This window comes from Callithrix jacchus, chromosome 1 (genome assembly GCF_049354715.1).
Source record: "Callithrix jacchus isolate 240 chromosome 1, calJac240_pri, whole genome shotgun sequence".
NCBI lineage: Eukaryota > Metazoa > Chordata > Mammalia > Primates > Cebidae > Callithrix > Callithrix jacchus.
Window position 1 is genome coordinate 190,096,299 of NC_133502.1, and position 27,276 is coordinate 190,123,574.

Genomic DNA, 27,276 nt, shown 5'->3' on the forward strand with positions numbered 1-27,276 from the left:
GAGGACTGAGGATAAGGATTATATAATCCTGCTAGGGCTTCTTACTCCTGAAATATCTTTACCTGCCCTGACCTGTCACACTCTCACCCTCCCCACTGACACTTGTTTTGTTTCCACTATAGTGAAGAGTATTCCCAATGAAAGAGAAAATTAAGCTACCAGTGATGGCAAGTGAGTTTTTGGAGTAAGGTAGACACACTTGTCTCCACACAAAAGAACAGTATCTAGTACAAACTTAGGGCTCTTTATTCAGGCAGTAAAGTAAGGAACAGCAAAGTGGGAGGGCTACACCATCACCATGGCAACAGAAAGCCTCAAAAACATAGAGTCCCTCGACTTCTGTCAGGTAGACTCTTTCTAGCTCAGGAGAAACACATTTTAACTGGTTGAGAACAAGGCCAGGCAGCCTGGCCACACTGTGGAAGGACGGCTGGGTGCGCGGCCTCTGGTCAGTCCTGGAAGTGCTTGGTGAGGGCTTCCAGCAGCTCCTGCTTCTTCAGCCCACTCTTCAGCCCATATGCCCGGCAAGCCTCTTTCAGCATGGGCACAGTGAACTTGCCCAGTGTGCCCTTGCTGATGTGGGTCTTCAGCTCTTCTTCTGAATACTCCACCTTGGGCCTTTTGCTTCCAGAACCTTCATTATCTGGGGGAAAGGTCAGAGGGAGTGACTGGAAATGCTACAAGTGGCATCACAGCTACATGGAATGGGACCATCATATAATCTGGGCTGCAATTAACCATTTTCCATAAAGCCGTGATGCCAGCCTAGAACATGTATCACACCTAGAAGGAGTTACGAGTAGTGTGAATGCCATCAGTTTATGGGGTACATGAGGTATTCTGATACAGGCATGCAATGTAAAATAATCACATCAGCGTTAAGTGGGGTATCTGTCCCCTCAAGCATTTATCTTTTGTGCTACAAACATTCCAATTATATTTCTTTATTTTAAAATGTACAATTAAATTATTATTGACTATAGTCTGTTATCAAACAGATGCTACTCAATATTTTTTGTACCCATTAACCATCTCCACCTCAATGCTCCACTATGTTTCTCCATCCTTCTATGCTCTATCTCCATGAGTTCAATTGTTCCCATTTTTAGATTCCACAAGTAAGTGAGAACATGCAAATGTCTGTCTTTCTGAGCCTGGTTTACTTAACATATTATTGCAAATGACAGGATCTCATTCTTTTTTACGGCTGAATATTCCACTGTGTATGTGTACCAGTTTCTTTATGTAGTCATCTGCTGATGCACACAGGTTGCTTCCAAATCTTGACTATTGTGAATGGTGCTGCAATAAACATGGGAGTGCACATGTATCTTCGACAGACTGATTTCCTTTCTTCTGGGTGTATACCCAGCAGCGGGGTTGCTGGATCATATATATGGTAGCTCTACTTTTCACTTTTTGAGGAAACTCCAAACTATTCTCCTTAATAATGGCCATACTAATTTACATTCTCACCAACAATGCATGAAGGTTCCCTTTTCTCCACATCCTTGCCAGCATTTGTTACTGCCTGTCTTTTGGATAAAAGCCATTCTAACTGGAATCTGAGTATGTATTTCTGAAAGGATACTGCCCACTGTGATAATACCATCATAAAAGCAACTTTTAAAAATAGCCCACATATCCACATGCAGCTCCTCACCGTGTTTTCTCTTGGTAACTTTCCCTTCAGGATTGTAATCTGGTGGGTAAACAAGCTCCTTAAATTCATCCACCAGGGAACCCAGTCTTTTATTCATTGCTTCAACCTTGGGCACTAGAAAATCAAAACACAGAAGAGTGGCCTAGTGAGTCACAAGCCCCAGTTTGCCGTCTAGTTCCATCTTTCTGAGAACCAGGAGAGCACCTAACTGCTGGGGTGGGGGGGGTCCAGGGAAAGGTCTTTACAGCATTTACCAAGTACCTTCTAACACACACATTTATTGTAATCACACATACTAGCGCCAGGGACTGTTGTAAATGCTTTAAATTTACTCTCGTTACTCCTTCTAACTATAGGATAGGTACATTTGTCCCCAGTTTCTGTTTTTTTTTTTTTAACAGAGTCTTGCTCTGTTGCCAGGGTGAAGTACAGTGGTGTGATCTCAGCTCACTGCAACCCCCGACTACCTGGTTCAAACCATTCTCCTGCCTCAGCCTCCTGATTTGTCCCATTTTACAGGTGAGGAAAGGAGAGAGGTTACATGACTTGCCTGAGGGGGAGTGGTACAGTGGAAATACTAAGCTAGATTCTGGGAATTCAAACAAAAGCTCATGCCTGGGTCAGCTTAAAGCCCAGTGGGAGTGAGGAAGTGGATAAAAACGATACAGTAGAGTTGGGTAATGACATGCAAGAAGCAACTGTGCAGGCGCACTGGGACACAGGAGGGTCGTGAAAGATAAGCAGCAGGAGAAAATGCAGGTGACGTATAGCTGGAAGGTAGGGTGTTAAGGAGGACAGGGCCAGCAGGGTGGTGAGAAAGGTGGGCATGGTGAGGTCGTGGAAGCTTGGATGCCTGCCAAGGAATTAGGCTTTATTCAAAGAACCACGATAGCTGCGTGGAGTGTGAACTCCATGGGTAAGAGAGATGGGTGAAGTGGGGCATGGGTGGGAGGACCCATAAGAACTGGCAGGACTTACTGATAGAATAGCATTTATTATTTACTGAAATTATAGGGTTAGATACCAGAAAGAAAGACTAATAGGAGCGGGGATGGGGAGATGACTGGCTGAAACAGGAGGAACAGATGTGACAGGAAAAGGCAACTTTGGAGGAAAGATCATATTTTTGTTTCCTTTTTTTGTTAGCTTACAACTATATTGTTAGTCAAGCTTTTGACATGAGCTGTGTCACATCAAGGGAAAGGGTGATGAGATGGGCACCTCAGGTGCCCATATGTGCCAAGCACAGCGGGGAGCTCTTGCTGGTGTACCTAGAAGATGGCAGAATGCTAGAGCCAAACTGTGCTCCTGCTACATTAAGAAGCCCCTGTTCCACAACACAGGAACCTCTGCAAGAACACTGGCTCCCAACTTGGGAATCAACTGTAGAGTTTTTTTTTTTTTTTTTTTTTTTGAGATGGAGTCTCACTCTCTGTTGCTCAGGCTGGAGTGCAGTGGCATGATCTCAGCTCACTGCAACCTCTGCCTCCCAGGATCAAGGGATTCTCCTGCCTCAGCCTCCAAGTAGCTGGGATTACAGGCACACGCCACCACACCCAGCTAATTTTTGTATTTTTAGTAGAGACAGGATTTCACTATGTTGGTCAGGCTGGTCTCAAACTCCTGACCTCGTGATCTGCCCGCCTCAGTCTCCCAAAGTGCTGGGATTACAGGCATGAGCCACTACATCCAGCCCTCACCTGGAGAGTTTTAAAATTACTGAGAGGCTGGGCGCAATGGCTCATGCCTGTAATCCCAGCACTTTGGGAAGCCATGGTGGGTGGATCACTTGAGGTCAGGAGTCTGAGACTAGCCTGGCCAACATGGTGAAGCCCCATCTCTATTAAAAATACAAAGATTAGCTGGGTGTGGTGACAGGCACTTGTAATCCCAGCTACTCAGGAGGCTGAGGCAGGAGAACTACTTGAACCCGGAAGGCGGAGGTTGCAGTGACTTGAGATTATACTACACTCCAGCCTGGGCAAGAGTAAGACCCCGTCTCAAAAAAAAAAAAATTAAGGCAGCCAAACCAACTGTTTTGAAAATAGAGGTAGGAAGAGAAAACAGGACTTTCCATGAAATTATAGGGCTGGATGCCAGAATATAAGAAGTTGAGAGCCTAGTAAAACTGGAATAGCTGAACTAAGGAATGGAATAGCTGTGGACTAAGGAGAATGGCTGTGTTCTTAGCACTTACTGAGTGTCAGGGCCTATATTTTGTTAACACCTTGTAAGAACAGTATTATCCATATTTTACCAAAAAGGAAACCAAGTCTCAGGGGGATTAGGTAATATTCCCAAAGCCACTCAATTTAGTAAGTAGCAGAGCTGATATTCAAAGACATCAGTCACCTCCAAAGCCTGTGTCCTAAACTACCTTGCTAGGCACTAGGCCACTGACTCCAAATTTGCCTAAGGCCTGAAAGGAGGAGATGGACTGTTTAACTCAAAACATGGACACAGCTAAGCAGGCACCACAGTAACAAGGGTCCAATAACTCTTCTGCTTTTAATATTGAGGCTATTTTATCTAATATAAAAGAGATCATTCTGAGACCAGCCGGGCCATCATGGCAAAACCCCGTCTTTACTAAAAATATAAAACTTAGTGGGCCGGGTGCAGTGGCTCACGCCTGTAATCCCAGCACTTTGGGAGGCCGAGGCGGGTGGACCACGAGGTCAAGAGATCAAGACCATCCTGGTCAACATGGTGAAACCCCGTCTCTACTAAAAATACAAAAAAATAGCTGGGCATGGTGGCGCGCACCTGTAATCCCAGCTACTCAGGAGGCTGAGGCAGGAGAATTGCCTGAACCTAGGAGGCGAAGGTTGCGGTGAGCCGAGATCGTGCCATTGTACTCCAACCTGGGTAACAAGAGTGAAACTCCGTCTCAAAAAATATATATATAAAACTTAGCTGGGTGTGGACTAGCTACTCAGGAGATGGAGGCTCAAGAATAGCTTGAACCCAGGAGGCAGAGGTTGTGGTGAGCTGAGATTATGCCACTGCACTCCAGCCTGGGGAATACAGCAAAACCCTGTCTCAAAAAAATCTTCACTAAATCCAATCTGTTTCTCAGTGGACATAAAGCACTAAATTTCCTGTGTCCTCTTGGGAAATACATAATAGAGTCAGTCAAGAAGGGGACTAGCATTAAGGTCACAGAAGCCCACCCTGGGAGGCCAGGCAATGCTCCTTGATGGGCTAGTAACAAGGCTGCTTTTCTCAGTGCAGAGCAGCAGAATGTGATGGAAAGGCCATAAGGACAGTTGCTCAGAGCAACAGCTCAGCTCTGGGTAGGAGTCACTGGATTTTTTTTTTTAAGAGTCTCACTCTGTTGCCAAGGCTAGAGTGCAGTGGTGTGATCTCAGCTCACTGCAACCTCTGCCTTCTGGGTTCAAACAATTCTCATGCCTCAGTCTTCCAAGCAGCTGGGACTACAGGCACGCACCACCATGCCCCACTATCTGCTTTTGTATTTTTAGTAGAGACAGAATTTCCCCACTTTGGCGAGGCTGATCTTGAACTCCTGACCTCAGGTGATCTTCCTGCCTTGGCCTCCCAAAGTGCTGAATTACAGGCGTGAGTCACTGCGCCCAGCCAGGAGTCAAAGAGTTCTAAACCCAAATCCACCACTCACTGCCTCTTATATTTTTGTTTTTTGTTTTTTTTTTTTTGAGAGTCTTGCTCTGTCGCCAGGCTATAGTGCAATAGTGAGATTTCGGCTCACTGCAACCTCTGCTTCCTGGGTTCAACCAATCCTCCTGCATCAGCCTCCCGAGTAGCTGGGACTACAGGTACGCGCCACCATACCCAGCTCCTTTTTTGTATTTTAGTAGAGATGGGGTTTCATCATGTTGGCCAGGATGGTCTCTATCTCTTGACCTCGTGATCTGCCCACCTCAGCCTCCTGAAGTGCTAGGATAACAGGCACGAGCCACAGTGCCTGGCCTCTTCTTTATTTTATTTAGAGACAGAGTACCACTCTGTCACCCAGGCTGGAGTGCAGTGGCTCAGTCTCAGCTCACTGCAACCTCTGTCTCCCGGGTTCCAGCAATTCTCCTGCCTCAGCCTCCCAAGTAGCTGGGACTACAGGCGCACGCCACCACTGTCAGCTAATTTTTGTATTTTTAGTAGAGATGGGGTTTCGCTATGTTAGCCAGGCTGGTCTTGAACTTCTAACCTCATGATCCACCCGCCTCGGCCTACCAAAGTGTTGGGATTACAGGCTTGAGCGTCTGCATCCAGCCTCTTATAGTATTTTTAATTTTCACCAGCATGTAGTCACAGGGTTGCCTAGTTCAGAGTCAGGTCTCAGGAGCCTGGCACTCTCCTCCTCTCACTATGGAACCAGCAAAATCTGTTCCCTGGCTGTTTAAGCTGGTCTAGAAAAGCACCCAAACAGAGGGGGTCTGGGCAATGAGGTTATGTGTTTAGAGAGTACTAGGAAATGTACCCACATTACTGGTTCAGAATGGAACCAGTAAGAAAGCCTCCCATGAAAAGAACTACTCGACTCAAACTCCTTACATGTCAGGTCCACTGCTTGTTCAGGCTCCATCAAATCCAAAGCCAAGGCCTCCAGGTTCCTGAAGTGTTGCTGCAGCACGGGGTTCTCAAAACTGTCACTTCTGTTAAAACAACAATGTTACTCAATTGAAACATGACAATTTAAATGCTGGAAAAATAAGAATAAATAAAACCACCTGTGATATCAGAGGTCCACGGTGAGCTGAGAAAAACACCCCAAGTGAAACAGTTGAGATCAGGTGCAGTGGCTCATGCCTATAATCCCAGCACTTTGGTAGGCCAAGGTAGGCAGAATGCTTGAGTCCAACAGTTTGAGACCAGCCTGGCCAACATGTTGAAACCCTGTCTCTACAAAAAATTTAAAAATTAGCCAAGCATGGTGATGCATGCCGGTGGTCCCAGCTACTCAGGAGGCTTAGGTAGGAAGACTGCTTGAGTCCAGGAGATCGAGGCTGCACTGAGCCACGATCATGCCACTGTACTCCAGCCTGGATGGCAGAGCAAGACTTCATCTCAAGTCAACTTAAAAAGTAAACCTGGCTGGGCATACTGGCTCATGCCCATAATCCAGCACTTTGAGAAGCTGAGGCAGGCAAATGGCTTGAGCTCAGGAGTTTGAGACCAGCCTGGGCAACATGGTGAAACCCCCCGTCTCTACAAAAAATACAAAAATTAGCCAGGTGTGGTGATGCAAGGCTATGTGGTCCCAGCTACTCCAGAGGCTGAGGTGGGAGAATCACCTGAGCCCAGGGAGGTCAAGGCTGCAAGCGAGCTATGATGACACCACTGTCCAACCTGGGTGACAGAGACCTTATCTCAAAATAACATAATTAAAATCAAAATTTTTAAAAAGGCATGTGAAAAAAATTATGTTTGGTGTCCCATTATGCAGGCTCTCAGAACAGGTATATTATACATATGAGAAAGAATGACTTGAATTACTTAATCATTCTTTTAAGCATGTAACAATTTACACTATATTTATTTACTCTTGCTCACTGTAGAACAACAAATACAATCAAGGAGAAGCTGGACGAAGAATCTTTCCGCTATTTTTCTTTTTAACATGTTTGACCAACTAATCTGGCTAAGTACAGTACAACACATCAAGCACACAATCCAAGTCTCAAATACAGTAAGAGCTTCCACTCTCTATATGGCTTTCAAACACTGTTAATAACAAGTAGTAATCTTGTCAGTTTGCTGAAAAGAATAGTGCCATTCTCTTGGTCTATGCCCAAGCTGAATATCTAATAAGACTCTCAGCCAGGCGCAGTGGTTCAAGCCTATAATCCCAGCACTTTGGGAGGCTGAGGTGGGTGGATCACGAGGTCAAGAGATCGAGACCATCCTGGTCAACATGGTGAAACCCCCATCTCTACTAAAAATACAAAAATTTAGCTGGGCATGGTGGCGTGTGCCTGTAGTCCCAGCTACTCAGGAAGCTGAGGCAGGAGAATTGCCTGAACCCAGGAGGCGGAGGTTGCGGTGAGCCGAGATCGCGCCATTGCACTCCAGCCTGAGTAACAAGAGCGAAACTCCGTCTCAAAAAAAAAAAAAAGACTCTCAACTCAGAAGGCAGTTCCAGAAGAAAGTCTGAGATTCACTCACCTGTATGTGAAGCGGAGCTTCTCAACAATAGCCTTCATCTTGTCCACCTGCTCTGGAGTTGCCATGATCTTTTCAGTAAAGGGCATCTTCCTTTTATCATCAGCAAATGGTAAAAAGACCAGCTGAAAGCCTGTAGAAGAGAGAACTTTTCTGTGATTTGATTTCAAGTGTTGCAGTCACTTGTTTCTCAGCTCTAAATTCACCCTTCTATGTCCTGTGGTGCTGGGGCTGGGGCGCTGTAGACGCCATTTCTCCTTCACCAGCTGTTTCTTGTTATCATCTGCCTAACAGACTCCCCTCTAGAGTTTCCAGAGGACTGCAAGGGAGGATGGGTGCCCCTTCCTGTATACAGTAGACCCCTTATACATGGGGAATATGTTTCAAGAACCCTGGAGGATACCTGAAACCTCGGATAGCACCAAGCCTGACTGCTGTCAACTGAAACACATTTCTGTCCATGTCTTTTTTTTTTTTGAGATGGAATTTCGCTGTTGTTAACCAGACTGGAGTGCAATGGCACCATCTTGGCTCACCGCAACCTCTGCCTTCTGGGTTCAAGCAATTCTCCTGCCTTAGCCTCCGGAGTAGCTGGGACTACAGGCGCGCACCACCATGCCCAGCTGATTTTTGTATTTTTAGTAGAGACGGGGTTTCACCATGTTGACCAGGATGGTCTCGATCTCTTGACCTCGTGATCCACCTGCCTCAGCCTCCCAAAGTGCTGGGATTATAGGCGTGAGCCACCGCGCCCAGCCCTGTCCATGTCTTATACTCATAATTTAACATTTAATGTCTTTTTCATCTTTTGAGACAGTTTCACTCATCACCTAGGCTGGAGTAGTCGAGCAATCTCGGCTTGCTGCACCCTCCCAGGTTCAAGCAATTCTCTTGCCGCAGCCTCCTGAGTAGCTGGGATTACAGGTGTGCACCACCATGCCCAGCTAATTTTGGTACTTTTAGTATAGACAGATTTCACCATGTTGGCCAGGCTGTTCTCAAACTCCTGGCCTCAGGTGATCTGCCCAACTCAGCCTCCCAAAGTGCTGGGATTACAGGCACAAGCCACCGCATCCAGTCTGCACCTTTTTTCTTTGTTTTTTGAGACAGTCTTGCTCTGCTGCCCAGGCGTGACCTCAGCTCACTGCAACCTCCACCTCCCAAGTTCAAGGGATTCTCCTGCCTCAGCCTCCCAAGTAGCCGGGACTATAGGTACGTGCCACCACACCTGGATAATTTTTGTATTTTTAGTAGAGATGGGGTTTCATTGTGTTAGCCAGGACGGTCTCCATTTCCTGACCTCGTGATCTGCCTGCCTCAGCCTCACAAAATGCTGGGTTACAGGCGTGAGCCACCTCACCATTTTTTTTGAGATAGGGTCTTGCTCTGTCACCCAGGCTGGAAGACAGTGGTGTGATCACAGCTTACTGTAGCCTCTGAAGTAACTGGGATTAACGGTGCATGCCACCACATCTGGCTAATTTTTCATATTTTTTGCAGAGATAAGAGTTTTACCATGTTGCTCAGGCTGGTCTCAAACTCCTGGGCTCAAATGATCTACCCGCCTCAGCCTCCCAAAGTGCTAGGATTATAGATGTGAGCTACCATGCTTGGCCTCCTTTTCTATCTTAACTAAGCCCTTCTCATGTACTGTGGCAGTGACTTTTAAGGTACAACAGGAAAACTAGCTTGGGCCGGGTATAGTGGCTCAAGTCAGTAAGCGTAGCACTTTGGGAGGTTGAAGTGGGAGGGTCACTTGAGCTCAGGAGTTTGAGACCAGCCTGCGTAACACAGTGAGACCTCATCTCAATTGATGTATAAAAATAAAAAATAAAAAAAAAAACAAGATGAATTTCTTTTTCCTTCTTCACAGTTTTATGGAGTCCTTCTTACCACAGATCTTAGCCATCTCAGCATATGGCATTTTTTTCTTCCTTAAAGTCAAGAACTCTCATCTTTTCACTTAAAGGAAGCACTTTGTAACTTTCTCTTTAGTGTATCCAAATTGCCAGCACCACTACACTTCTACTTTGGGGCCTTTATTAAATAAGGTTGACTTGAACACAAGCACTGCAATACTGGTTACCTTGACAGTCAATCTGATAACGAAGACGGCTGCTAAGTGACTAACGGGTGGGTAGCATTTACAGTGTGGAGATGCTGAACAAATGGATGATTCCTGTCCCCGGTAGGATGGTGCTTTTAAGTTATTTCTGGAACTTTCCATTAAAAATTTTTGGACCATGGTTGACTATGGGTAACTGAAACTGCAGAAAGCAAAGCTGTGTTTGGGGCCCTCCAGTATTTCCTGTTCCTGTATGTACTGCCCCCAGCAAAGACCCTTTATATGGCAGCAGTTGTTTCTGGTTCCCAGCTTTCTTGAAACATCCAGAGACGGCTAGACAGTGCCTCCTCCATGGAGGGCTAAGTCCCAGCTCCACCCGGCCCTCCTCTGAGCTTCACCCTCATCCCTTTTTTCTTACCCTCTACCACATGATAAATAAAAGCAAACAGGTAAGGATTATCAGGCTGATCTTAGTTCAGTTACTGGTGGTTCTGGGAGGACTAAAAAAATCTAGGTCGTGTAACTAACTGCTATAACCAGGTGAAAGCCTCTGCTGGCAATGCTGACTGCACTGAACAAACAGGAAGGAGCAAGTCCCTGACCTCTCCTCTTCCCTTTGGTGTCCCCTCTAGCACCCACTATAGGCACGGCCTGAGAGTCAGCTGTGAAAGAAGAAATTAGGCTTGGATCATCTCAGCCTCAGTGGTGCAGAGCATAAAAGGGTGAATTTGGAGCCAAGACAACAGCTTAGTAACTAAGCACTCCTGAGCATGCTGAGGATCAAAGTTAAAACTACAGTAATTCATCTCAAATGTAGATCCATCCTGAGGGAAAGGTGCTCCAAAACACTCATCTTTGTAGCTAAGAGATATTAAATAGAAAGGTTAAACTACTTGCCCACGTTGACCAGCTAACAAGCAGCAGATATGGGCCCAAAACAAAAGCAAGCAAGCTTCTAGTCACATAAGCGTAAGATAAAGTTAAATCTGACTTTAAACCTTAAAAATAGACATTTTTAAGCCTCATTCCCAGAGACTATGATTCAGTAGGTCTGCATCAGGAGCCCATGGATGATTCCAAAGTATGGGCAAGGCTCAGAAGCCCTGGAAATATCTCTGCCACATACCTGGAGGAGTGACCTGAATTTTCTGGTCGTCCAACTCCTCATCCTGGGGCACCAAAGCCACAAAATAAGGGGGGATGTTCCTCCGGGGTGTATATCTGCACAGTGCTGCGACCTCCTTCTCCAGACACTTGATGAGCAGAGCACTGAACAGGGTTGAGCTCCCTAGAAAACAAATAGCACAGTGACCAGCCTGCTAAAAAGGTTTCTTCCTTTCTTCCCTATTAGCCCTACAGTTTCTCTTCCACTTTCCTTAAAGGGCTTATTTTAGTTTTATTATTCATTTATTTGAGACAGAGTCTGGCTCTGTCACCCAGGCTGGAGTGCAGTGCTGCAATCACAACTCATTGCAGTCATGATCTCCCAGGCTCAAGCAATCTTCCCACCTCTGCTTCCTGAGTAGCTGGGACTACAGTCAATGTACCACCACACCCAGCTAGTTTTAAGATTTTTTGTAGAGACAAGGTCTCTCTAAGTTGCCCACCCTGGTCTTCAACTCCTGGGCTCAACTGATCCTCCAGCCTCAGCCTCCCAAAATCCTGGGATTATAGGCATGAGCCAACATGCCAAGCCTTTAAAGGGCTTATAATATCTCAGTAGGTACAAGTTGAGGGACCCAGAGCTGAGGGGAAAATGGGGGCAGGAGAGACATAGAAAGGAAAATTTAAAAAAGGAGTAAGAGGTTTAGACACCCAATTTAAGAATGTGAATTACTGGCCAGGTGAGGTGGCTCACACTTATAGATCATGCAGTAGCACAATCTCAGCTAACTGCAACCTCTGCCTCCTGGGTTCAAGCAATTATCTGTCTCAATCTCCTGAGTATGGGATTACAGGCTCCCACCACCATGCCTGGCTAATTTTTTTGTATTTTTAATAGAGATGGGGTTTCACCATCTTGGCTGGGCTGGTCTTTAACTCCTGACCTTGTGATCCACCCACCTTGGCCTCCCAAAGTGCTGGCATTACAGGCAGGAGCCACAACGCCCAACTGAAACACCTTTTTTTTTCTTTCTTTTTGAGACAGAGTCTCACTCTATTGCCAGGCTGGAGTGCAATGGCATGAGCTCAGGTCACTGCAACCTCTGTCTCCCAGGTTCCAGCAATTCTTGTGCCTCAGCCTCCCAGGTAGTTGGGATTATAGGTGTTTAAGCCACCAGGCCTGGCTACATTTTGTATTTTTAGTAGAGACAAGGGTTTCATCATGTTGGCCAGGCTGGTCGTGAACTCCTAGATCCACCCGCCTTGGACTCCCAAAGTTCTGGGATTACAGGGTTGGGACACTGTGCCCAGCAGACACTTTCAACATACCCCATTAACAACTCCCGTAGTGTCCAAGCAGTGCCCATTTACAAAACTCTGCTCCACAAACTGCATTGTATGTCAGTCATTCATCCGTGATCCACACCACTTACCAATCACCAGAGACTCCTCTGGGTACACGAACAGGGAGGGTCTCAGGTAATGGTGCTTCTTCAACATTACCACGGGCTTGAAGCCCATGAGCATCAAACCTGGATCATCAAATCGTTTTAGCTCTTCTGTTTCCTCTTTCTCCAGTATAATCTGACGACTTCCATAGATCTGAAGAACAAGGATCACATGGGAAGACTACATGAAGATGCAAAATGACTTTTTCTTCTTTTTTGTTTGAGACAGGGCTCACTCTATTGCCCAGGCTGGAGTGCAATGGCTTGATCTCAGCTCATTGCAACCTCCGCTCCCGGGTTCAATCAATTGTCCTGCCTCAGTCTTCCAAGTAGCTGGGATTACAGGCACCCACCACCATGCCCAGCTAATTTTTATATTTTTAGTACAGACGGGGTTTCACCATGTTGGTGAGACCGAACACCTGACCTCAGGTGATCCACCCACCGTGGCCTCCCAAAGTGCTAGAATTAGAAGCGTGAGCCACTGTGCCTGGCCAGTTTTTGTTTGTTTGTTTGTTTGTTTGTTTTGAGACGGAGTCTTGCTCTATCTATCGCCAGGCTGGAGTGCAATGGCGCAATCTCAGCTCACTGCAACCTCCACCTCCTGGGTTCAAGCAATTCTCTTGCCTCAGCCTCCTGACCAGCTGGAATTACAGCCATGCACCACCACGCACAGCTAATTTTGTACTTTTAGCAGAGATGGGATTTCTCCATGTTGGTCAGGCTGATCTCAAACTCCTGAACTCAAATGATCCTCCCCCCTCGACCTCCCAAAGTGCTGAGATTATAAGCATGAGCCACTGTGCTTGGCTGACCCGTCTCTTAAAAAAAAAATAACAACAATAAATAAATTAGCTGGGTGTGATATCATCTTGAGTCGTGTTTGCCCCACTGCACTCCAGCCTGGGAGACACAATGAAACCCCGTCTAAAAAACAACAACAAAAGGCATCTCTACCTACCTGCGACCTCTTGGTATCGCTAGGCAGAAGCAAACCGCCTGTACTTGTATTAAATGTCCGGGTCTTAGTTTTCACTGGTTCATTTGTTTCTCGATAGAGCTTTATTGGAGGAGGCTTGAGAGCCTTCTGGACCAGATTATAAATGCCGACAGAGATCACTATATCTTTGTTGAGCTTCAGCTTTAACCTGAGGGAGTGAAAAATGAAAGCGTGAAGTGAAAGACTGTACTTTTCTATATCAAAAATTCCCTCACAAAACCCAAGCTTCACTATTTTATTCTCTCCAATGATCCTAAGCCTAAGCAAGCTCTAAAAATACAAATATGCGTTTTAACAATACAATTGGGCCAGGTGTGGTGGCTAACACCTGTAATCCCAGCACTTTGGGAAGCCAAGCCAGGCGGAACACCTGAGGTCGGGAGTTCGAGACCAGCCTGACCAACACAGAGAAACCCTGTCTCTACTAAAAATATAAAATTAGCTGAGTGTGGTGACACATGCCTGTAATCCCAGGAGGTGGAGGTTGCAGTGAGGGAGACTGCTCCATTGCACTCCAGCCTGGGCAACAAGAGTGAAACTCCATCTCCCCTGACCCCAAAAAAATACCAGCCAGGCGCAGTGGCACATGCCTGTAGTCCCAGCTACTCGGGAGGCCGAGGTGGGAGGATCACTTGAGCCCAGGAGTTCTGGGTTGTAGTGTGCTATGCCGATCGGGTGTCCACACTTAGTGAACCAGCCCAGGTCGGAAACAGAGCAGGTCAAAACTCCCATGCTGATCAGTAGTGGGATCGCGCCTGTGAATAGCCTATGCACTCCAGCCTGTGTAACATAGCAAGACTCTGTCTCTTAAAAAAACATGAGTTGTTCTAAGATGATTGTTGTAGGTAAAGAAAAAAATAAATAGGCCGGGTGTGGTGGCTCACACCTGTAATCCCAGCACTTTGGGAGGCCGAGGCAGGTGGATCACAAGGTCAAGAGATCCAGACCATCCTGGTGAAACCCCGTCTCTACTGAAAATACAAAAAATTAGCTGGGCATGGTGGCGCACGCCTGTAATCCCAGCTACTCAGGAGGCTGAAGCAGGAGAATTGCCTGAACCCAGGAGGCGGAGGCTGCGGCAAGCCGAGATGGCGCCATTGCACTCCAGCCTGGATAACAAAAGCAAAACTCCGTCTCAAAAAAAAAAAAAAGAAAAAAAAAAATAAATAATTTTAAAAAGAAACAACAATAACAACAAAATATAATTCAATTTGCTATAATACCATCTCAGGATCTATGCCACAATACATTAACTACTTAAAAGAATGATAAAGAATGTACTACATGTTGAGTATCCTTTCGAAAAATGATTGCTTAGGACCAGAAGTGTTTCAGATCTTTTTTTTTTTTTTTTTTGAGATGAAGTTTCCCTCTTGGTTGCGCAGGCCAGAGTGCAATGATGCGATCTTGGCTCACCCCAACATCCACCTCCAGGGTTCAAGTGATTCTCCTGCCTCAGCCTCCCAATTAGCTGGGATTACTGGCACGTGCCACCACGCCCTGCTAATTTTGTGTTTTTAGTAGAGATGGGGTTTCTCTACGTTGGTCAGGCTGGTCTCGGACTCCTGATCTCAGGTGATCTGTCCAACTTGGCCTCCCAAAGTGCTGGGATTACAGGCATGAGCCAACGCATCTCGCCTTCAGATTTTTTGGGGGGAATATTTGCATTTTATAGTACTTAATGGTTGAGCATTCCTAACACAAAAACCTGACATCCGTAATACTACAGTAAACATTTCCTTTGAGCATCAGGTCGGTGCTCAAAAAGTTTCAGATTGTACAGCATTTCTAAATTTGGATTTTCAGATTAGAAACACACAACCTTATAGGTGTGGTGGCTCACGCCTGTAATACCAACACTTTGGGAGGCTGAGGTGGGTGGATCACCTGAGGTGAGTTCAAGACCAGCCTAACCAACATGGTGAAACCCCATCTCTACTAAAAATACAAAATTAGCTGGGTATGGTTGCACGTGCCTATAATCTCAGCTACTCAGGAGGCCAAGGCAGAATTGCTTGAACCCAGGAGGTGGAGGGTGCAACGAGCCAAGATTGCGCCTTTGCACTCCAACCTAGAGTGAAATCCGTCTCAAAAATAAAATAAAAAATACTCGACTTGTATAATAGAATGATAATTTTTATTGAGCACAGAACTATACCAACCACCTCATAGCTATTCTCTCACTTAATCGTTGTAATAACCCTGTAAGTACTATACTGATGTCTCGTCTCTGCTTTTCTTCTTCTTTTTCCTTTTTTTTGAGACGGAGTTTGGCTCTTGTTACCCAGGCTGGACTGCAATGGCGCATTCTCGGCTCACGGCAACCTCCGCCTCCTGGGTTCAAACGATTCTCCTGTCTCAGCCTCCCAAGTAGCTGGGATTACAAGCATGTGCCACCATGCCCGGCTAATTTTTTTTGTATTTAGTAGAGACGGGGTTTCACTATGTTGGCCAGGATGGTCTCGCTCTCTTGACCTCGTGATCCACCTGTCTCGGCCTCCCAAAGTGCTGGGATTACAAACGTGAGCCACCACGCCCGGCTCTTCTTCTTTTTCTTTCGTTCTTTTTTCCTGAGACAGAGTCTCGCACTGTTGCCCAGGCTGGAGTGCAGTACTGTGATTCAAGCTCACTGCAACCTCTGCCTCCCAGGTTCAAGCAATTCTCCTGCCTCAGCCTCCTGAGTAGCTGGGATTACAGGCATGCGCAACCACACCCAACTAATTTTTTGTATTTTTAGTAGAGACGGGTTTTCACCATGTCGGCTAGGCTGGTCTCAAACTCTTACCTCATGATTTACCCACACTGGCCTCCCAAAGTGCTGGGATTACAGGTGTGAGCCACTGCACCAGGCGATACCATATTTTTATTGTACCTTTTCCATACCTGTAGATACATTTAGATACAAAAATACTTACATTGCCTAAACAGTACAGTAATATGCTGTACAGGTTTGCAGCCTAGGAGTAACAGGCTAACCACATAGCCCAGGGGTGCAGTAGGCTATACTCCCTGGGTGCATGAAGTACACTCTGTGTTCATGCAATGACAAAACCGCCTAATGATGCATTTCTAAGAAGGTATCCCCATCATTAATTAACACTTGACTGTATTAGTGAGTACAGCTGAGGATTCTCTTAAACCACAACTGTCTATCCCCAGGAAATGGAGGGCTATGTTATTTTGGAGAAATATATTAGCTCTTGCCAGAGATAAAGCAGCAAATAGCTTCTGCTATCCTGAAATAAAGCAAGTATTTTAAAAGAATACAGTAAGGCAGTGGCACAGTCCAGAGTTAAGTAGCCAGGCAGGTCAAGGCAATGCATTGCTTCTGGTTTAAGGGATGTGCAGCAAATTCACTGATTCTGATTTTTTTTTTTTTTTAAGTAGAGACAAGGTCTCGCCATGCTGCCCAACCTGGCCTCAAACTCCTAGACTCAAGCAATCTGCCTGCCTTAGCTTCCCAAAGTGCTGGGATTACGGGCATAAGCCACCATGCCCAGCCTACTTCTGATTTAAAGGCCATGTAGGTAGCTGACCCGGGCTGAGTGCACACCTGCTAAGTGCTCGCTTCCTGGTCTCCTTGGCGCGAACCTTCCGCAACAGGTCTTCTAGCTTGCTGGATTCCTCAAAGTGAACCCTGAGGTCCTCATCCTCTGCTATGCTGATAATATCTCTGTAGAACAATGATATGTCAAAGCCCCCAGGTTTCTTCAGGTGCATCAAGTCAAGGAAGATTCCTGTTGCAAGGATAAACAAAAGTGAGGGATGGAAAAACAATGTTCAGGAAGTTAGAAGCTCTTCCAGTTAAAATGAAATATGCTTTCGAAAGCTCCCTGAAAACTAGACTATTAACATTTTCAGGACTCAGAGAAAGTGGCCAAGGAAATCAGCTGCTATAATGACTTCAGACAACTTATTCAAATAATCACCATTCATAGTAATATAAAAGTCAAGACAATTGGCCAGGCACAGTGGCTCACATCTGTAATCCCAGTACTTTGGGATGGCAAGGTGGGTGGATCATCTGAGGTCTGGAGTTCAAGACCAGCCTGGCCAACATTGGTGAAACCCCATCTCTACTAAAAATACAAAAATTAGCTGGGCATGGCGGCTCATGCCTGTAATTCTAGCTACTCAGGAGGCTGAGGCAGAATTGCTTGAACCCATGAGGTGGAGGTTGCAGTAAGCCAAGAATGTTCCACTGCACCCCAGCCTGGCGACAGAGTGAGACTCCGTCTCAAAAAAAAAAGAGAAAAAAAAAAATCAAGACAATCTTGTTCTGACAGAGTCCTTTGGATAGCTAATGGCATGGCCATTTGAGTGTTTATGTTACACAGGTATCTTCTCCTGGCTTCACTTTATTTTTTTCATTTAGTCTGAATGATAAAAAGCAAATGCTTGACATCAGGTACACAGAAAGCAAATAAAACTGCACTGGGCACAACAGCACATGCCTATAGTCCCACTTGGGAGGCTAAGGCCAGACTCCTGAACTTCTTTGAATCCAAGAGTTTGAGGCTAGAGTGTGCTATGATTGCACCTGTGAATAACCACTGCATTCCAGCCTGACCTCATCTCTTTAAAAAAAAAAAAAAAATCTATTAAATAGTCCCAATTTAAGAGAAAGGGGAATATGCCCACCTGTATCTCGGAGATCACCGGCTTTGGTCCTGGCCCGGCTGGCTTTGGCACTGTCATTGCCGTGGGGGTTGTCTTCATTGGTGAAAAGCATGATCCTCTTATGACTCATCTTGAACTGGACATCACTAAAGAGGTTGGCACAGACCCACAGCACTTCACTGAGTGAGTAGTCAGATCCGTGGCCCATCAGCTCTTGGAAGCGTTTCTGTCCCTGCTGCCCCTTAAACTGGTCAAGCTCTAGAATTCGTTTTGCACCTTATCAGTGGCAGGGAGTCAAATGGAAGGAAAAAAATCAGAAGAATGTCAGTGGCTGCCTTTACCACAAGGCTAAAAGAAGGACCCTTTCTCACCCCAGAACTGTTTAACCCATTTAACAAAGTCCACATTGAGCAAGGTCCCCTTAATGCAGGAAAGCATACTCCTAGATAAGATGTAACCTGCTTCCTTCTCCACAGTCCTCTTTGTTTAGAGTACTGACATTCTCATACATAAGAGAAAAGAGTGTTACTGACCTGGATTATCCAACTCCTGTAAGACGTAAATATTTTTAAAATTCACTGAATTTTTGTCTTTCTCAGTACCATAGAACACCACTGCCAAGAGATCTCGATCACTGCTTATGATCTTACTGATGTACACACTTTGGATACACTGAAAAAATGAAATGTAAGCTCCGTAAGTGCTCGGTATCCATTAGTTGCTCAAAATATGTTTGCTGAATTTGCACATGGCACTAAAATAAGGCATGACCCCTAACTTCAGGGGCAATGAATCAGTGAGAGTAATGCCCATAAATATAAAGTTTTAACAAAAACCAGAACACAGTAAGTATATAGTAGAAGTATAAGCAGTCCCTGCCACGAAATCAGAGAATTAGTAATATGTATACTCAGGCCAGACACAATGGCTCATATCTGTAGTAATCACAGAACTTTGGAAGGCCGAGGTGGGAGAATCACTTGAGCCCAGGAGTTTGAGACCAGCCTGAACAACACGGTGAGACTCTACAGCTCTCTACAAAACAAAAAAACCAAAAAATTAGCTGGGCACGGTGGCTCAGGGTCCCAGTTACTTGGGGAGCAGAGGTGGGAGGATCATTTCAGTCCAGGAGGCGAAGGCTGCAGTGAGCAGAGACTGCATCACTACAGCCCATTGGGCAACAGAGACCCTGTCTCAAGTAGAAAAAGAAAAAGGGCATGTATATTAACAGGGAGGAAAATGTGCTATGGGAGTTGGGGGAAAGCCAAGGATTGGAATCAGAAAATCTGGAGTCGAGTTCTGCTGATTTCACTTACTTAACTGGCTGAATGTGGACAGGTCATGTGATCTTTCAAGTACCCTCATATCAAGAAACAGAGTTTACACATACAATTGACCCTCCATATCTGCTGGTTCTGCATCTATGTACTGAACCAACCTCAAATCTTAAATATTCAGGAAAAACAAAAAAATTCCACAAAGTTTCAAAAGGAAAACCTGAATTTGCCACGTGCCAAGTACTACACTGAATCCATGTGAATGATGTGATGCACAGGCATTGTATTAGGTACTATGAGTAACCTAGAGATGATTTAAAGTATAGAGTAGGATGTGTGTAGGTTATATGCAAATACTATGCCATTTTAAGGCACTTGGGCATCCTCGGATTTTGGAATCCAAGGGAAGTCCTGGAACCAATCCCCTCCATAACAAGGGATGATAGGTGACCTGAAAATATGTCAATACTAGTTAAGAGCATCCTTGAAATAAAACTGCTTAACTACACAGTTAAAGACATCAGTATTCCAGTTACAAGAAAGCTTTATCCCTCTATATAAACTAATGTCAGCATCTGATAAATCAGGTCTTGTAAGAGTTCAACAATTCAGCTGGGCGCAGTGGCTCACACCTATAATCAATCCCAGTACTTTGGGAGGCAGAGGCAGGCAGATCAGGAGGTCAGGAGTTTGAGACCAGCCTGATCAACATGGTGAAACCCTGTCTCTACTAAAAATAAAAAATCAGGCAGGTGTGGTGGCGCGTGCCTATAATCCCAGCTATTCAGGAGGCTGAAACAGGAGAATCACTTGAACCTGGGAGGTGGAGGTTGCAGTGAGCCGACATCATGCCACTGTACTCCAGCCTCGGTGACGGAGTGAGACTCCATCTCGGGGGGAAGAAAAAGGGGGGGGGAGGTATTTGTCAGTTCTAGGGGCCTATTTAATTCTGGGGCAGTAACAAAATTAAGTCTTGGGACCAGCGGCTCGTGCCTGTAATCCCAGCACTTTGGGAGGCCAAGACCAGCGGATTGCTCCAGAATTTGAGACCAGCCTGGGTGACATGGCGAAACAATTTCTCTTCAAAAAAAAAGAAAAATGAGTCGGGCATGAATGTGCTTGTAGTCCCAGCTACCCAGCTACTTGGGGTACTGAGGCAGAAGGATCGCCTGAGCCCAGGAGGTCAAGGCTGCAATAAGCAGAGATCATGCCACTGCACTCCAGCCTAGGTGACAGAGTGAGACTCTGCTTCAAAAAAAAAAAAAAAAAAAAAAAGTTTAGAACTTGCAAAGCTGAAGAATAAACAAACCATGGTGATCCCCTCCATGTCCTGCCTAAGCCTCTAGCTGGCCTTCGTCCAGTTATTCTCTCCTTAAACGTAGAACGTATACTAGAGTTAGTCACTGACAACCATCCACATGGCAGGTAGTCATTTCCATAAATATTTTAATGTACTCTGAGCAGTTTGGTAGGGGCTCCTTTTAGATTCTAAAAATTAAAAACATAAAAACTAAAACAGGATTTCAGAAAATGTTCTCTTTTTTTTTTTTGAGATGGAGTTTCGCTGTTGTTAACCAGACTGGAGTGCAATGGCACGATCTCGGCTCACCGCAACCTCCGCCTCCTGAGTTCAAGAAATTCTCCTGCCTCAGCCTCCTGAGTACCTGGGACTACAGGTGCGCACCACCATGCCCAGCTAATTTTTGTATTTTTAGTAGAGACAGGGTTTCACCTTGTTAACCAGGAGGGTCTCGATCTCTTGACCTCGTGATCCACCCGCCTCAGCCTCCCAAAGTGCTGGGATTACAGGCTTAAGCCACCGAACCCGGCCACTTATCACATACTTAACACTTATTATTGGTGATCAAATTGTGCTGTTCTATGAATATCTTATTTCCTTGCTACCTAACACTACAGTTTCTTCTGAGGTCTTTAGGCATCAAAGTTCCCATTAACTCACCGAAATTACACATAGAACTGTGAGTACTATCTTTATTCAGGGAAGGAATGTAGCTTACATCATATTCTCAAAGAGGTCTATGGTCCAAAAAAGGTTAAAGCACTGCTCTTTAAAGTGATGGTCTCCAAATCAGTAACATTGGCATCACCTCACAACCACTAGAAATGCAAATTCTTGGTCCCCACTCCAGACCTACAGAGTCGGAAATTCTGATTCTGGCACAAGGTTCTGTAGTCTGTGTCGTAACGCCCTGGAGGAAATTCTGTTTGAAAACCGTTTTTTCTTTTTTTTTGAGACGGAGTCTCGCTCTGTCACCCAGCCTGGAGTGCAATGATCTCAGCTCTATTGCAACTTCGACCTTCCTGGTTCAGGCAATTCTCCTGCCTCAGCCTCCTGAATAGCTGAGATTAAAGGTGTGAGCCACCGAGCCCAGCCAATGTTTTTATTCATTGTTCTATTATTTTACTTTACACACACACACACTTTTTTTTTGTTGTTATTTTAAAGAGACATTGTCAGCTGGGTGCAGTGGCTCAAGCCTGTAATCCCAGCACTTTGGGAGGCCGAGGTAGGTGGATCACGAGGTCAAGAAATCGAGACCATCCTGGTCAACATGGTGAAACCCCATCTCTACTAAAAATACAAAAAATTAGCTGGGCATGGTAGCGTGTGCCTGTATTCCCAGCTACTCAGGAGGCTGAGGCAGGAGAATTGCCTGAACCCAGGAGGCGGAGGTTGCGGTGAGCTGAGATGGCGCCATTGCACTCCAGCCTGGGTAATAAGAGCAAAACTCTGTCTCAAAAAAAAAAAAGAGAGACATTGTCTTGCACTGTTGGCCAGACTAGGGTTCAGTGGCACAATCATAGCTCAGTGCAGCCTCGAACTCCTGGGCTCAAGCAATCCTCTCACTTCAGCCTCCTGAGTAGCTGGGATTACAGGCGCACACCACCACACCCAGCTTATTCTTTTTTTCTGGGTGCAAGATATTTTGGTTTGCCAACTACGAAAAGTATTTTTTTTCTTGGGATGAAGTCTCGCTCTGTCACCCATGCTGGAGTGCAAGGGCATGATCTTGGCTCACTGCAACCTCCACCTCCCGGGTTCAAGTGATTCTCCCACCTCAGCCTCCAGAATACCTGGGAGTACAGGCATGCACTACCACACCCGGCTAATTTGTATTTTGAGTAGAAACAGAGTTTCACCATGTTGGCCAGGCTGGTCTCAAACTCCTGACCTCAAGTGATTCGCCCACCTCAGCCTCCCAAAGTGCTGAGATTACAGGCATGAGGCACCACACCCAGCCTACAAAAGCTATTTGTATACAAATTAGAACGAGAAGTTTCTGTTCAGTTTCAAATTCCAAAACTATGAGACATGAGATATATATCAAATCTGTGAAAATTATTCTCTATGAAGTACACAAAAGAAACCTATACTGGAATATGCAACCTTGAACTCCTGGGCTCAAGTAATTCTCTTGACTCAGCCTCCTAAGTAGCTAGGACTACAGGTGTATACCACCACACCTGGCTGATTTTGTATTTTTTGTAGACATGGGGTGACTCCATGTTACCCAGGCTGGTCTCAAACTCCCAGGCTCAAATGATCTGACCATCTTGGCCTCCCAAAGTCCTGAGATTATAGGCATGAGCTACCATGCCCAGCCAATACTGTTTTTAAATTTGTCTTATATTAAATGAAAGGGTAGTCTTACCTGGATGCTCATGTCAAAAGGAGTCAACTCATCTTCACTTTGAGATTCAAACATAGCCCTGGAAGCATCAACCAAAAAAATCAAACTATCTCTTCCTGAATATTTGTAGTCTCCTATACGGAAAAAAAAACAAACAAACAGAAAAAAATGTTTGTCCTTGTAGTCATATTTATCATATAAAACAAACAGAGCAAACGCCATAAAGCAAAGTATTACCTAATCAATTATAAGGTAAACAGCCATAAAATCTCCACCTATGTCAGGAAATTGAGCCTTGCTAGACAATCCAGAAATCCCTCCTATATTCCTTCCCAATCACAACACCCACCTCCCCAAAAAAGTCCATATCCTGACTTTTTGTTTCCTTTTTTTCTTTTTTGAGACAGAGTCTCACTATGTCATCCAGGCTGGAGTGCAGTGGCGCTCTCAGCTCACTGCAACCTCCGCCTCCCAGGTTCAAGGGATTCTCCTTCCTCAGCCTCCTAAGTAGCTGGCACTACAGGCACACACCACCACACCCAACTAATTTTTTATTTTTAGTAGAGACGAGGTGGTTTTGTTTTGTTTTGTTTTGTTTTTGCTAATTTTGTTATTTTTAGTACATACAGGGGTTCACCATGTTGGTCAGGCTGGTCTTGAACTCCTGACCTTAGGTGATATGCCTGCCTCAGCCTCCCAAAATACTGAGATTACAGTGAGCCACCATGTCCCCACCAGGAAAAGCTTTTATGCAAAACTTACCACAATGTTGTTTATTAAAGTAAAAAGTTGGAAATAGCTAAAATGCTTAACAGGAAGTAGAACAAGTAAATTATGGTACATTTATTTTTTTGTTTTTATTATTTATTTTTTGAGACAGAGTTTAGTTCTTGTCACCTATGTTGGAGTGCAGTGGCATGATCTTGGCTCACTGCAACCTCCGCCTCTCAGGTTCAAGCGATTCTCCTGCCTCAGCCTCCTGAGTAGCTGGGATTACAGGTATGTACCACCATGCCTGGCTAATTTTGTATTTTTAGTAGAGATGGGGTTTCACCATGTTGGCCAGGATGGTCTTGAACTCCTGACCTCAGATGATCTGCCTGCCTCAGCCTCCTAAGGTGCTGGGATTACAGGTATGAGTCACTGCACCTGGCCTATTTTATGTTTTTGAGACAAGGTCTCACTCTGTTGCTCAGGCTGGAGTGTAGTGGTACAATCTCGACTCCCTATAGCCTCTGCCTCCCAGGTTCAAACGATTCTCTTCCCTCAGCCTCCAAGTAGCTGGGACTGCAGGTGTGCATCAGCACACCAGGCTAGTTTTTGCATTTTTAGTAGACACAGGATTTTGCCACATTGGCCAAGCTGGTCTTGAACTCCAGACCTCAGATGATCCGCCTGCCTCGGCCACCCAAAGTGTTGGGATTATAGGCGCGAGCCACCATACCTAGCCAAATTATGGTACATTTAAAATGAGCTACAGGCCAGGCACAGTGGCTGTAGGCCCAGCAGCTTGGGAGGCTGAGGTGGGAGAATAGCTTGAACTGGGGTGGTGGAGGTTGCCATGAGCAGAGACCGAACCAGTGTACTCCAGCCTGGTGACAGAGCAGGACTCTGTCTCAATAAATAAAATGAGTTATAAAACCTAAACAAATATATAGTTGCATGGAAAGATATATCCATGATACAACAATAACAAAGACAAAACACAAAATTATGTACATGTGTTTTTGGAAGACTGGTATAAATTAAAATGGAAAAAAATGTTTATGCACTATCATTACAACAATACAAGAAATCAGATACAGGCTGGACATGGAGGCTTATGACTGTAAACCTAGAACTTTGGGAGGCCATGGCTTGGGGGAATCGCTTGAGGCCAGGAGTTTGATACCAGCCTGGTCAACACAGCAAAACCCTGTCTCTAAAAAAAATTAAAAAATTATTGGGACTTGGTGGCACACACTTGTAGTCCCTGCTACTGAGGAAGCTGAAGCAGGAGGATCACTTGAGCCCAGGAGTTTGAGGTTACAGTGAGCTATGATGATCTCACCACTGCACTCCAGACTGTCTCTACTAAAAAATTAAAAAACAAATACAAAGAAAAACACATATATATTTCATTAGGAAATAAAGATTGAAAGATACCTGAAAGACAAATACAAAAATGTCTAAATCCTGGTAGTGGCTGGTTAGGATGGTAGATTATACAGATTTTAGTAAAAAAAAAAATTTTTTTTTTTTTTTTTGAGACTGAGTTTCACTCTTGTTACCCAGGCTGGAGTGCAATGGTGTCTTGGCTCACCACAACCTCTGCCTCCTGAGTTCAGGCAATTCTCCTGCCTCAGCCTCCGGAGTAGCTGGGATTATAGCATGCACAACCATGCCCAGCTAATTTTTTGTATTTTTAGTAGAGACGTGGTTTCACCATGTTGACCAGGATGGTCTCAATCTCTTGACCTCATGATCCGCCCACCTCGGCCTCCCAAAGTGCTGGGATTACAGGCGTGAGCCACCACGCCTGGCAATTTTTTTTTTTTGTTTCCTATATATTTCTCACTTTTAATAAAGACATTCAAAATTTTTCTACCCAGGAGTTAAATTAACCAGTATGAAGATTACATGTACCCCTTATTTCTCTTCCTCTATGTGTTACTGTGTTGCCTGAATATGGAGGCTACAATGAGGGAATCAATCACTCTCCTGTAACTGTGTTGCCTGCATATCTTTGGTTGGGGTAGTTATTGCAGGGTGGGGGCATTTTTACACTGAGGTCCTGGAATGGTAAAACTACTTTCCTGGATGAGAAGTGTCTCACCTGAGACACTTACGATGACAAAAGACACTCCCATGGTCATAGTCATTTATCAGGGCCCAAAAGATGTCGAACTACCATTGTCCAGAAAAAAACTTAGGGCAGACTAGAGTAGGATCTAAATATAAGAGACTAGCAGTAGCTCTGCAAAGTTCAAAGGAAGAAAAGAATTTCGGATTATCTGGGAAGAGAACGGTAGGCCATGAAACAGCAAAGTCCAGCCACAGAGATAGGCAGGGAAGGTCTTTCTTCCATACACAGAATGGCACTACATGCTGAAGTCACTTACCACTTGCTTCAAGGTTCTCCTCTTCCTGTTCTTCTGCTTCTTCATCGCCCTCAGTTTTGTAATAGGACTCCCACCCTGACATGTTGGCTACTGCTCACTAGGCGAAAAGATGTTAAAGTCAGTAACAGGCAAATTTACACTGAAAAAATACCGACTTCTAGGTTCTCATGAGATGTTTTTTTTGTTTCGTTTTTTTGAGACAGTCTCGCTGTCACCAGGCTCGAGTGTAGTGGCGTGATTTCGGCTAACGACAACCTCCGCCTCCCGAATTTAAGCGATTCTCCTGCCTCATCCTCCCGAGTAGCTGGGACTACAGGCACGCGCCACCACGCCTAGCTAATTTTTGTATTTTTAGTAGACACGGGGTTTCACCATGTTGGCCAAGATGGTCTCGATCTCTTGACCTCGTGATCCACCCGCCTCGGCCTCCCAAAGTGCTAGGATTACAGGCCTCAGCCACCGCGCCCGGCCGTGAGATCTGTTCTAAAGGCTTGGTTAATGAGGAATGTGGACAATGGATCCTGCTACCTCGAGAGCTCAGTAGTCGGACTGCATTGGTAAATGCGCCCGGGGGCCATCTCAGTAGCAGCCTCATCTCAGTTATCCTTCACGTTTCAGGGCCCGCGGCGGCCCGATCCCGGAGGTCCCGCCCCCGGCGCCATTTGGACGATGAGGGATTCCCGCTCCGGGATTCTGTGCTCTCTAAAGAACCCCCTCGTCCTCAATAGCGACCAAAAACCTCCCCAAATCCCTCAGACAATCACACCCAATGAGGTCTCAAACGCAGACAGGCCTCAAACGCGAGGTGCCGCCTCCTTCGGGAGGAAGGAGCGTGGTCACGAGTCTGTCTATACACTTCGGAGTCGCACTCTTAAGGGTAACGCTAACACTCCGGCAAGGCTATAGGGGTGCGCGAGACTGAGTGGGCGAAGCTGGAAGAGGCCAGACCTAGATGGCGAACAACACAAACGGATAACGGCCCGCTTACCTCTGGCGCAGGGAAGCGACCAACTTGGACAGAAGACGAGAATGCACGCAGGCGCGGGCCCAGTTCTCTCTCCCAATCGACGCTCCCTACGTCACACGCACGTACGCACGGCTTGGCGTCAGGCTGGCTCGCACACTTCCCAACCAGCTTCTACTTACGTCACTGACGAAAGCCAACCCACCAGCGGATTCCCGCCCACTCGCACAAAGCCCCGCCCCC

General features: G+C 45.6%; 1 protein-coding gene across 6 annotated transcripts; it reads right to left on the reverse strand.

Annotated features, from left to right (window-relative positions):
- Positions 1–223: 223 nt before the first annotated feature.
- Positions 224–27,135, reverse strand: XRCC6 (X-ray repair cross complementing 6). 6 transcript variants are annotated; one of them, XM_035266114.3, is made up of 13 exons: positions 27,058–27,135; positions 26,070–26,166; positions 22,990–23,102; positions 18,572–18,710; positions 18,060–18,314; positions 16,972–17,155; positions 13,380–13,566; positions 12,404–12,572; positions 10,993–11,154; positions 7,805–7,934; positions 6,194–6,294; positions 1,664–1,777; positions 224–634 (listed from the first exon to the last, which is right to left on the reverse strand). In XM_035266114.3, exons 2-13 carry the CDS (start codon positions 26,149–26,151, stop codon positions 450–452), a joined length of 1,821 nt encoding a protein of 606 aa, XP_035122005.1. In that variant the 5' UTR covers positions 26,152–26,166; positions 27,058–27,135; the 3' UTR covers positions 224–449. The 6 variants fall into 6 exon arrangements, with proteins under 6 accessions (XP_035122005.1, XP_008989116.1, XP_078190401.1 ...); XM_008990868.5 differs by having other exon boundaries at positions 224–643; XM_078334275.1 differs by having other exon boundaries at positions 26,836–27,135.
- Between the last annotated feature and the right edge of the window lie 141 nt (positions 27,136–27,276).